This window comes from Erpetoichthys calabaricus, chromosome 1 (assembly GCF_900747795.2).
Source record: "Erpetoichthys calabaricus chromosome 1, fErpCal1.3, whole genome shotgun sequence".
NCBI classification, from domain to species: domain Eukaryota; kingdom Metazoa; phylum Chordata; class Cladistia; order Polypteriformes; family Polypteridae; genus Erpetoichthys; species Erpetoichthys calabaricus.
In genome coordinates, this window is record NC_041394.2 from 144,451,152 (window position 1) to 144,463,653 (window position 12,502).

General features: G+C 39.7%; 1 protein-coding gene across 1 annotated transcript in view; it reads right to left on the reverse strand.

The window, feature by feature from the left end:
• Positions 1-786: 786 nt before the first annotated feature.
• LOC114655675 (solute carrier organic anion transporter family member 1C1-like) overlaps positions 787-12,502 on the reverse strand; it is a 62,000-nt gene continuing 50,284 nt past the window's right edge. The window contains exons 13-15 of the mRNA XM_028806834.2: positions 9,044-9,108; positions 4,851-4,968; positions 787-3,086 (exon numbers count right to left, since the gene is read on the reverse strand). Coding sequence (XP_028662667.1) covers positions 2,888-3,086; positions 4,851-4,968; positions 9,044-9,108 — 382 coding nt within the window. The 3' untranslated portion in view covers positions 787-2,887. The remainder of the gene's footprint in view (positions 3,087-4,850; positions 4,969-9,043; positions 9,109-12,502) is intronic.

Below are 12,502 nucleotides of genomic sequence, written 5' to 3' on the forward strand. Positions count from 1 at the left end.
TTTTTCATATAGGTAATAATTTTAAACATCTCTATGACACATAGAAGATTTTTAGCATTAAGACATTGATGTGCATTCTTTAAACATTTGTGCCTGATATGTGACCCTCCAACAACTAATTTGTTTATATGCAAGTCAGGCATTTTGATTTAAGATACTTGTCAGGTTTCCCTGATCTTACATTAACATAACAGATAGAAATTATGTTGTCTTGCAATAATAAGAAGTATTTCCAAACTCTAGCACTCTGTTTTAAAATGTTCCTTAGATTGCTTGAGGTAGCACTGACAAAGGGATCCATCAGTGGGAATTTCAGAATAACAATGCAAATCGGCTGTTGGCTGTGCAGAGCATTGTGCAGTTCAATGAAAAATCGCACTACCTGCGCTTATCTTGTCTCAAGTTGAACCCTGGTTATCTGCTGTAGATAAAATCCTGAATGTAGGTGCATTGTAGACCCTAGTATGACAAGAAAAGCAAAGAACCAACTTTTATGGGTACAGGATGCATTATCCAAACCAAATGAGCTGACAGGAGATGCTGATATGACCAGAGATATGGAATAATCCTTTGCCTTTAAGTCTTAACAAGTTTGTTCCTTTAATCAGTATATCAGTAGTGCAGTGTACACTAGATAGCAAAACTTTATTACAATTATAGCAGAAATAGAAGAAAAAAATGGAAAAAAGGTAGAATGAAGAAGCAGATCTGAAGAAATCAAATAGTAGGTGTAGGTCAAAGAGAAAAGTCTATGAATGTGAAAGAAGTGACATCTATTTAACTGTCTGTTTTTAAGGGTTTTTATTTCAGAAGATAGACATATACACGCATTTCTTTCTTTTTATTATTTTATTTGATTAAACTGTTGGACATAGCTTGTTTACAACTTCAGAGTTGTTGGTGCAATTAGGTTCAGAAAGGAGAGGTGTTCTGCCCCACATGTTGTTAGCTGTTAGCTGTTATTTGTTGAGCTGTGCTCCCCTTCATCTTTTCATTTATCAACACACCTGTCAGTCAAGTCCCACACTCACAGTGGTGTCAATAAATGTCTATGAAACTCACGTAAAGCTCTTAGGTCCCATAATAAACATTTAAATCATTTCCACCCCATGTGTCTCATTTAGGCACTCCTTTATCTCTTGTTTCGGTCACGTCTGAAGCGTATCTTTAAGGTATATAAACCCCTGGGTCTGGTTAGTTGTGCTACGCAGCAATTTGAACCTATGTCTACGCGCTTTTCTTTGTCTTGATCCAACTGTGGAAATCACTCGCCTTGTAAGTGTCTTTAATAAAAACTTTATTGTTTAATGTATACTGTCTGCTATGTGTAATCGTTATTTATTGTCTTTGGTTCTACACCTGTATATACCTGTATGTTTCTTTTGTATATATTTCAGTTTACAACGAGGTACGTCCAGTAAAAGCCTTCCAGAAAGCTCACCCCTTGTCGTTTGTATGTGGATGTGCCAAGTTGTTTAAGCTCTCTACAGCCACGTTGCACGGACATTGCGGAGTGAGGCAGAAAAAGAGGTCTGAATTGAAATGCTTTACATATTTGAAAGAATGGGGTGTGAGTAGAGTAGATACGAAGCGTGGTGTGTGGAAGGTGGTCTAGCCAATGGCAGAATAATAATGGAGACAGTGTTTTACAATGTCAACCTGTTTTTTTCCATTTCAGTGTCACATGATGCAAGGACCTTTCTTGTCGGCAGCTGGTGCAACTAGGGATGTGAACAAAATGTACTGACCTAGTTATACATTAACACATAGCTTGGCACTGAGTGTGTGTGACACACATAAACATGATTTGGGAGGGCTGAAACTAGACAGATGAGCAGGATTTAAACACTCGTGTGATAAAACAGAACCCTTATCCATTCTACTCCAAACCAGCTCCATCTATTTACTATTTTTAATTTAATTTTTTTGTGGCACAACATTTCAGAGGTTAGGCTTGCTGCCTCTCAGCTCCAGATTCCTGACTTCAAACCCTGGCCCAGAAGTACAGTCTACGTTTATTGATTACTTTTAAGTTTTGCGTAAGTGTGAGTGTAGGTGAGTTAATGAGTGACTGAGCCTTAAAGCGAACAAGCAGATTGTCCAGGACTTTTTCTTTTCTTGTGTCTGCTGTTGCAGGGATAGGCCCACCACACCACACAACACTGTATATGGAGAGTCCAATATTCTTAACATGGAGACTCTGGATAATAGGTGAGTAAGTGCTACAACTATCAAAGGTTTTTGTCCCCCCAAACCCCTAAGCTGAACCTTCTGTGTTTGATTTTTCACAATAACAGTATCAACTGCATGGAATTGTTTTGGAGAAACCTTGGTGGGAAGTGGTAGATGGATGACTTCACTTTTTTATTTATACTTGTTTTGAGAAAAAAAATCTTTGTTCACCACTTCAGGCAGCTCTAAATGGCTGCCAAAATGTCAGTAGAAATTATGATACTTTTTTCCAACATACACAAAAGAAATTTCTGCTTTCATGTCAGCCCACTAGGTTTTTGCTAAATACATTTTTAATAAAAATGATTTAAAGGAATCTTCCTCATGGCACACTTGGATTTTTGAATCACTACACACTCCACACAATATAAATGCTCAGTCATAAAAGCAAATCTAAAACCCATTTTTCATTTTCAATTAGCAAATTCTGTTTCTTTAGAGTTCAGATAGGTCCAAACTCTGACCACTTTGGAGAGTCTCTGAACTGCATGCATTTAGGCATCAGAGATGGGCTTCCGCCTCTTCTTTTGCTCTCGGTCCCAATGTATGATGCCTCCATTCCACTTTGTGTACTGTAATTAAAACTATAAGATTAACAGTTGACAAATATTTTTTAAAAAGTTCCAGGTAAAAAGAAAAGTTTCTAAGCACTGGCCTATAATTCCTTCTCTGCCAGGTGGTCTATGTTTACCCCACAGGGTCTGCCTTCTGTGTCCATTTTGACCATGAGCTGGACCTCTGCAGGTGATTCTTTTTGATCATTTTTAAATTTCTTTTTAATTCGTAAAATGACAAATCCACAAAAGACAAAACCCAAGAGGCGGAATCCCAAGATCATTCCCAGGAAGAGGTACCTATGAATAAAAGAACAGAAAATAAGCCAACAGCACCAAGTTATTGCTGATAGTTGGAGATGCAGTTAGTCTGTTATTGTTTAGAAAATGAGTTCTGGTGACGCTCCTATCTGCTTTTTTCCATGTATGTGTGTGTGTGTTTGAGTGAGCTTGCAAAGGTATAAATGTAGGTGTAAATGTGTATCTGTGTATGCATTTAAGTCTTTATATATTTGTTGTATATCATAAGCTGTATAAACAGACCCATGTAAGTATGAGTCCAAGTTATAGCACATCCTTGCACCTCCATAATTGTTCATTTGTGGGGGTTGGAGAGGCAGAGTCAAAGGCTTCTACTTTTTGAAAGTGATTATGGGGTAAGTTCTAGAGATAAACAGTTCTAACTGGGAATTTACAGTAAAGAGAGCCCCAGGGTGCAGTATGAAATGACAGCTGTACAACCTGCAATGTGAATGTTTGGTCAAATTTAATTAGCAGGAATACATAAGTACTTATTTCTTAATAGTTCTTCTTTTAAATATTTCACAGCAGAAATTAATGAACTGATCTGGAGAGTGAGCTGCTAATTATAATTATTCATTATAATATGTACTGTATATTGCATTTATTGACTATCTGAAGTATTCTGAACTGTTAAATGCCTCCTGACAAGTAATGTACTGCCGAGTTGTTGAATGTGCAGTGAATATAAATGACAAAAAATCCTGACATCTGCAGAGTTCTCAGCTCCGGATCTGCTATTATATAAACTGCATGTTTATGATTTAAATCTGCTAAAGAATATTCTTATTTTTTCCTTCCCTGTCATCATTCCCAGTCTAGATTTAGCTACTGTGGCAGATTACCAGGGACCTTACCCCACTGGGACACCTGGAGAAGGGAAGGACCGTGAGACGGGTAATATCTTCCCTGGGGCGCAAGAGGGCAGCCACCCTAGATTACATCAGGGCCACGGATTGGGAGCTTGGATACTCAACCCTGTTGGGGTCCATGGCCACTGCAAGGGGGTGCCTGGATAACCCAGAGCCCTGGATGGCAGCACTTCCACTACACCAGGAGGTGCTGCTGGAAGAGGAAACAAATGCACCTGGAGTGCTTCTGGGTGCCCATGCAGCACTTCTGCCACACCAGGAAGTGCTGAAGGAAGTTCATCAGGGTGCACCTGGAGCACATCCAGGTGCAACATAAAAGGGGCTGCCTCACTCCATTTGGGGAGCCAGAGTCGGGAGGCAGAGGACGGAGCTTACGATTGGAGGAGTGAGGCAGTGGCAGTAAAGAGAACAGAAATGAAAGGAAAAGATAAAGGAGGGACTGAGCATTGTGAGTTTTAGCATTGTGTGGTGTTGTAAAACAAAGAAGAAAATAAATGTGGGTGTTTTTCGGACTTCTGGTTGTCTCAGTGTCTGCTTCTTTCACACTACATTTCCATTTCCTAATTGCTTGCTTCCTTTGTTAGGAACAGTTCTCTTTATTGATCTTCACACTAACCCGCCATATTATTTATGTAGTGATACTCTTTTCCTGATTTCCAGCTCCCTTCAACATGTTCATAAAATATTCACAAATTAGATAAACTTTATTAATTGCATGGGGAAATTCAGAAGTATACAGCAACAAAAACATTAAAAACAAGAATGCAGCAAATCAATCAATCAATCAATCAATAAACCTAAAGAGTACATCAGGTGGAAGCATTGAATTGTCTGATAGCAGTGGGCAGAAAAGACCCCGAAAGGCTCTTCTTAAAATAAAATAGCCCCTTACCTGAAATTATCCATCTGGTACATCCGACATGCTCCTCTTCCTCCACATTTTCTGACTCCCCAGATCATGCAAACAGAGTCAATAATGGCCCCAAAATAAATGGGGGCTGGTATCCCAGCTGCATGAAAAAACAAGTGATCATTTTCTTACAGATTTGTACAACGTATTGTAGTATTTTTTGTAACTTGTTGTTTGTAATTGTAATTTAGATTAAAGTTTAATATTTTTCTAATTGTTATAAATTGCTATATAAGAATTAATAAGTGTCTTAAAGAAAGAAACAGTTTTCTTTAAGCAAGTAATTGAAAACTCCCCAAAGTTTTAGGAATGCTATCACTGCTGAGAACGTTTAGTTGAGTTTAGTTTAGTGAAGTGTCCTGCTTTGGGGAATGTAATTTGTGGGAGGCATTCACCAATCTACATGTAACCAGTGTTACAACGACAGGCTATGAGCCATCCCCCCAGGAATGGAGGAGTACAATTTTAAAACTGGCCAGATAGCTTGGGGAAATACAGCTGGCCAGGACAGGCTACAACTGAAAAAAAGTAACTGGACTGTGAAGGGGGACAGTTGACCAGAGAGGGACACTTTTACCACCTGTATATCATTTCTTTCTTGTTTGTTGGAAAATGGAGAAAATGACAACCAGACAAGATTGGGTGGTGCTGTGCAGAGTTGTTTCATTGGCGAGTTAGGGGCAATATTAGTTAGATGAATGGCTTCAGCGCTGCTGATGTTTGTTTTGGAGCAGGACCAAGGGCTGGTGCCAAGTCATGAAAGGAGCAAGTGGTCAAGACTGTTTCTGATTTCTGTAAGAGTAAGGGAGATGAAATGGTGGCTGGAAGGACTTGTAAAGTAAACTTTGGAGTTACTGAAGAAGGTGGCAGAGACAGAAAGGGATCAAAGACATTCCTGTCAACAGGGTTGTGGAGTCAGACTGAAACACTGGATGCTGTTGAAGTCTTCATCGGGGTGGGGTGATGCGGCAGTGGTGTCTGAGCTGTAAGAGTTGATGTGGACTTTACCTGGGTTCTTGTTTGGGATTCTTAAGGGAGGATTGTTTTACTATATGGATGAAGATTTGGATTTTATCGATTTTAAATATTTATTGAGCACTTACAGTGTTTTCATGATTCTTATATGCACTCTATAATAAACACTGCACTGTTTTGCACAATGAATATTTGTGTTTTTTTCCTCACTTACTATTAGTCTATCCTGGACCTATGAACTAGTAGAACCTCCTCTGATGCGGGACAAAGCAATAGGCTGCTGGCACAGGGCATTACATCCAGCGATTAAAGAAGTGCTGAAGTAGAGTACTTGAAAGTGTGGTAAGAGTATGGGATTTGAGGCATTCTTTTAAGGTCTGCATAATAAAGAATACAAAGGGGTAAAAAGGCTCACCGTAGGACCTTAACACCGCAAAACATTAGAGTTATTATTGTCACTTTTACAGAGTAGAGTGAAATTCTTACTATTCACACTCTTTCATCATGCAAATGTAACCACTCCTTAATATCCTATCACAGCAGACATTTTAAATATGCAGTAACAAAAATGATTTAAAGAATACTAGGGGGCTCTGGCCCCTGCTCGCTTCGCTTGCCAACCCCCGGGTAGGCACTATGCACTAGTCACTTTGTGGTTCTTCCACTCACGTATTGGGAAGCGGATGTACAATTTAAACAGATTGTTATTTAAATAAAATAGTAAAGCATAATAAATTGAAAGAAAATTATGTTTCATGTTGCATTAGAGGTATTTGTTGCGTTATATGTTTTCATTCTGTTTAGCTTTGAAATTAACACACAAATACTTTTTTAACTTACACTTTTAATGTAGGGCGGCACAATGGTGCAGTGGTAGCACTTCTGCCTTGCAGTTAGAACACCTGGGTTCGCTTCCCGGGTCCTCCCTGTGTGGAGTTTGCATGTTCTCCCCATGTCTGCATGGGTTTCTCCGGGTGCTCCGGTTTCATCCCACGGTCCAAACACATGCAGGTTAGGTACATTGGCGATCCTACATTGTGCTTTGTGTGTGTGTGTGTGCCCTGCCTGGGATTTGGGATAAACCGACTTTTTCGAATGTTTGTCCCTGTGATTTGTTAATTGTCATAGCAAAAGCTATTCTGACAGGAAAATGTAAACATTTTAATACGGATGGCATATCAAGATCTCATTTGGTGTCTAATATTATTCGTGGAAGATGTACTATTTCCTTTCTTGTTGCCTGTTAAAATTTTACATGTCAAAATTGTTTGACCAACTTTGAATAAAACTAATTTTGTCCTATTGCATATGCCATCACTCATACATAAATTACACAATAACATTATGATACATCCTTCTTTCAACAGTAATTCAGCTGGAGGAAGATCGAATGGTGTTAACGGTTGTAGATATTCAATGGGATATTGAAAGTTGAGGTTTTCATCTTCCACAACCCCACCACCAGCTGTTTCAGCATATTCTATTGATGCACATTTAACTAATTTGCCAATTTGATCGTAAAAATTTATAAGAGCTGAGAGTGTAGGAACTGTGTCTGACAAAAACATTCACACGAATGAGAGGTGAGAGGACCGTGGGTCTGGGCTGAAAACCTGAAATGGTTGAGAGGAGGATGGGACTTGAAAAAATCTCTTGGCAATAGTCTCATCTCGTCTCAAGATTTTCTTTTATAATAGAGAGACTTTTTAGTGTCTTTCATATTTATATACTGTACATTAAAAAAGAACTACACAGCAAAATCATACAATTTGGTCGATCAATTATAGTTAGGACTGCTGGGAGTATGAAGGTGGTGTGGGATATGGCCGACCATTCATCCCAGCCAATACCACCAGGCCACTAGATGGAGCCCTGCCTGCAACATAGAGGTGCCCCAAGTTCCAGCAGGACATCATGGACAGTGGAGTTTTTCATCACAACCCTGCTGGATACCTTGGGGGCCTCCAGGGGACGCTTCAGGAAGGCCCAGAGACTTTGATTTCACCTATAACCTGGAAGTACGTCTTAGTCACGGCGACAGAGGGAATGACATACTTCCGGGATGAAGTAGAGGACTTTTGATCTGACCCGGAAGTGATAGGAAGTCACATGGACTGAGGGATTGGAAACACTTCCGAGTTAGGGACTATAAAAGGACTGTGGGAGATCCCAGACATTGAGCTGAGCTGGGTGGGGAGGGTGGCAATGCGTCTGGGAGTGGTGGAGTGTATTATTGTATTGGTTATTGTGGATTTATTATATGAGTATTGTGGAGAGGAGGGTGCTTTGTGCACATTATTGTCTGAATAAATATCATATTTGGACTTTTACCTGGTGTCTGGCGTTTGATCAGAGGGTTCAAGGGAGTGATAGTGCCCCCTATCTGTCACAGTGGGTTTGCCTTAAAAGGAGAAGGGGGAGTAAAGCAACATGGTCTGTGAAGCTGACACTGATTTAGTAAAAGGAAGGATTGTTGTCACTAGAGAATGTACAGCAGATGTTTATGTAATCAAGTTTCTCTTGCTTTGATCTTATGTTTCATTCAGCTACAAGACACAACAATTTCCTATGTTTGTACTTTTATGTCTTTTGAACATATTAGTACAGCATGTCGCTTGCAGCATTATGCAAGACAATATGGAGCAGTAACAGAGAGATACAGTACAGACACAGAGGTGACTTGAGATGGAGCTGAAGGAGAACATATGCATGCTCTGCCACTCATCGCTAGAAATTTCCTGTCATTTATGAAGAAGAAAAAAGAATATGAAGTACATCAATTATATTGATTTGAGAAAAACACAAAGTTTTGAATTTTAATACATTGTTGTTTATCATGGAGCTGGAGACTGGTGACATGTTGCATGTTGATTGGACATGTTAGTAAGAGTTTTACTATACTCTGTACACCTGACAATCTGACTACTACTGCAAAGCCAGTATTGACTACTTACAATTGACACACCACACAAGGACACCAAACTTCCTAAAGCAGGACAGATTCTAAGCACCTCTGACTGACATTAAAAGTTCAGAGATCCAATAGTGAAGTTATCACTTTTTCAGGTTTAAAAGTTCCCAGAGAGGAAATACTTTTTAACATTTGTGGAGAGGGCAATGATATATAGGCACAGATACAATGGCAAAACTTTCACAAAGATGTCAGAATTATTTGAAAGAAAGAGAAAATTTCTGCTCACCTAATGATCTCAGGGTCATTGTGAAAATGCCAATAGCCAATGATTTTAGTTCTGGTTCAACACACCTGGCCAAATACAGTAAAACATGACATTTAGTAAAAAAAATTCAAAGGGTAGCACATTTCATCATCTGCAGTACATTTTAGCTACAGATCACTTTGGATGCTAACTTCAAATGTCTTGACACACAGCTTGTAAGAGATAGTAAATGTGAAAGGACTTAATTGCATACTAGCTGTATGTCATGGCTAAATTCAGAGGGTTGCCAAAATAAATAATACAAATCAAAAACAAGATTCAAAAAAAGAAAAAAAAAGTAAGTTTTCAACTTTTGAATAATATGGAATAATCTGTAAATGTTTGTTTTAACTTTGATATTTGTATTGATCCTGCCTTGCGCCCTGTGTTGGATGGGATTGGCTCCAGCAGACCCCCGTGACCCTGTAGTTAGGATATAGCGGGTTGGATAATGGATGGATGGATGGATATTTGTATTGATGAATGGCAAAAAAGCCCATTTAAATACCTTAAGATTTTTTCCCCAACACAACAAAATGTGAAAGTCCCACTGTTTATTCTCACTTTATACAATGTACATCAGGCATGTCAAACCCGCGGCCCCCAGGCCACATGCGGCCCGCATGACAGATCCTAGTTAGCACTGAACTTGTACAAAATTATTACTATCGTTTGTGATTGAATCATTCTGCATCTTCGGTGTTACTTATTGACTTTTCGGTGTTACTTATTGACTTTTCTTACTTCTGCCTCCTGACAAAAGCGCATTTTCCCATGGCATTACGGTACCGGAAACGTCATCTGCTAGTACAGTCACGAGCCTTGTCCAAAGTTAATGAGCCGCAGCGTCACAACTAAAGTGCTAGGCTGCAACAGGGGTGGCCTTAGGCATGTGCATACTGTGCACCTGCACAGTGCCGCCAAATCCCAGGGGCCGCCACGCAATATATATTGAATATAAAACAGAAAGAGAAAATAACGACACAGCTGACGGCAATGTAGCCGAAAAACATTGTGTTTCTTGTTAATTAGTACGCTGTATTTACAAATGTCGCTAGAGTCGGAGCAATAAGCTATATGTAGTATTATAATGTTTTGCCGTAATGAGAATATCATGGGCCGCCACTTGGTTTTCAAGTTACAGACACGCGTATATAGAAGCCTGTCATGAGCACGAGGCGGCTATACAGTGTTCGCAGCGCTTTCATAAGATAGCCTACCATATTGACATTGCCAGACGAAGGGGCCGCTGATTCTTTCTCTGCCCAGGGCCGCCACGAGCCTAGAGTCGCCCCTGGCAGGCTACACTACTGGCTGGGCTGCTGAGACTGACCACTGGGCAGAACTGACCATCACGAGTAGTAATAGCTCGCATATTTTCACGTTTTTTGCTCTAGTTTCATGTAATTTTGTGATAGTATTGTAACGAACAGTTAGTGCAGACTACAGCTGAAGATCTGAATTGGACGCGAGAAGTTGGTGAGTTGTTTATTAACATATTTTTGTGATTTTGAGTTTGTATAATTATTGTAGGTCAGGTGGCTTTTTGCATATCGGCTTATTTTACAATATAAACTTAGAAGTAAACTTAGTAAAGTAAAATTTGATTTTTGGAGGATTTGTTTTCCAACTTGAATTACTGAGCAATGAATTCAGTGAGCACAGGGCCAGATTAAGAGCTTTGGGGGCCCGTAGCACATTTCAAATTTGGGGACCCTTTTGGTCTGCATCATCTGAAGTTTAGATTCTGAGCAGTTCAAACCGGACTAAATAATTATTTTACTCTCGATTATAATAAGAATCTTATAATATTTATGTGAATTTTATGTGTTGGGCCCCTAAAGTTTTGTTGTGTAAGAAATTTACAGTTTAAAAACGTAAAGATAATATTTTTAAAGACCAGTTTTTCAATGCTACACTTTTTCATTAAATATTGGGTCCACCATTTGGGGGCCCCCGAAATTGCGGGGCCCGTAGCATATGCTACATGTGCCTATTGGTTAATCCGGCACTGAGTGAGCATTTTCGTGATTTCAGTTCACACAAACAGGGCATTGCGCTGTTCTCTTACAACGTTGAGAATGCGCCTGAGAATATCCAAATGGAATTGATCGAAGTGCAGTCAGATTCTATTCTGAAGGCAAAATACAACGAAGTTGGTGTGCCAGGCTTGTATGCTTACCTGCCACCCTCGTATGTGCAGATCCGTAAGTTGGCATCAAGAGTACTGTCAATGTTCGGAAGCACTTACCATTTTGAACAATTGTTTTTGTTAATGAAAGCTACCAAAACCCCACATCGCTCAAGACTTACCATCGAGCACCTTTCATCCCTCATAAAAGTTGCAGCTGCACAAGATTTCAAGCCTGATATTGACGAACTGGTTACTAACAAGAGATGCCAAGTGTCGGGACAAAAGAAATAAATATCACACTGTAAGGCTCCTATATAAGCAATGAATATAATACAATGAATATCAATCATCAAGACACTATATAAAAGCGGTCGGGATTGTCCTTCCGTCCCGTGAGTGCAAAGCGTAGCGGTATTCCGCTTATCACAGACTTACTACTTGAGGCTTGTGGTATGAAGCGACGCGATGTGAGCAGAGTTCTGGTGCTCCCATCTTTCCCTTGCTTTTGTGCGCGATGCGCTGGAAAAATAGACAAAATTATGTCTCTGGAAATAATTAATGTTGATGGAGTACAAATGCCTCACCGCGTAGTAAATATCAGGGGAGATGGTGCTTGCTTATTCTCATCCATAGCTTATTTAGTGCATGAAACTCCGTCTTTAGCGGTACAGATTCGGGCTGACATTGTACGACATGTTTTAAGTAATTGGTCAAGGTTTCAGCCATTTACAATGATGCCGTCAGTAATCTCTTACAGGCCTACAAATGAGCTTCAGTATCTCACTGAAATGTCAAAGTCTCAAACTTATGGTACCATTTCTGAGCTAATGGCAGCGGGAGAGTTGTTCCCCTATGAGTTTCAAGTATATTATTATGGAGTCCTACACTCCAAGTTTGGACAGGCACTCGAGGGGATAAAAAAACGTAGGTTTTCGGGAGATGTTATGAATGGGCACTTTGATGTTCTCATTCCCTACACTTACATGCCTGATGTACACATGGAGCACACAAATTGAGGATAAAAGTCGGTCGCCTTAAAAGGTGGGTGAGCCTAGTAATATAATAAGGACCTAGCTAAGAGGTTAAGACTCTAATTCTACACTGTTGTATGGAGACTGCATGGAAATAAATTGCTTTTCTTTAAACTTTAAACTTTATGTGTTACATTTTTTAAAGTTTTCAGTATTGGAAAGAATGCTACAGTAACTTTGTATAATAGTATAATAGTATTTGTTACAGTACGGCCCGCTGACTCACGTATGGCAGTCAAAGCGGCCCACCAATGGTAATGAGTTTGACATGCCTGA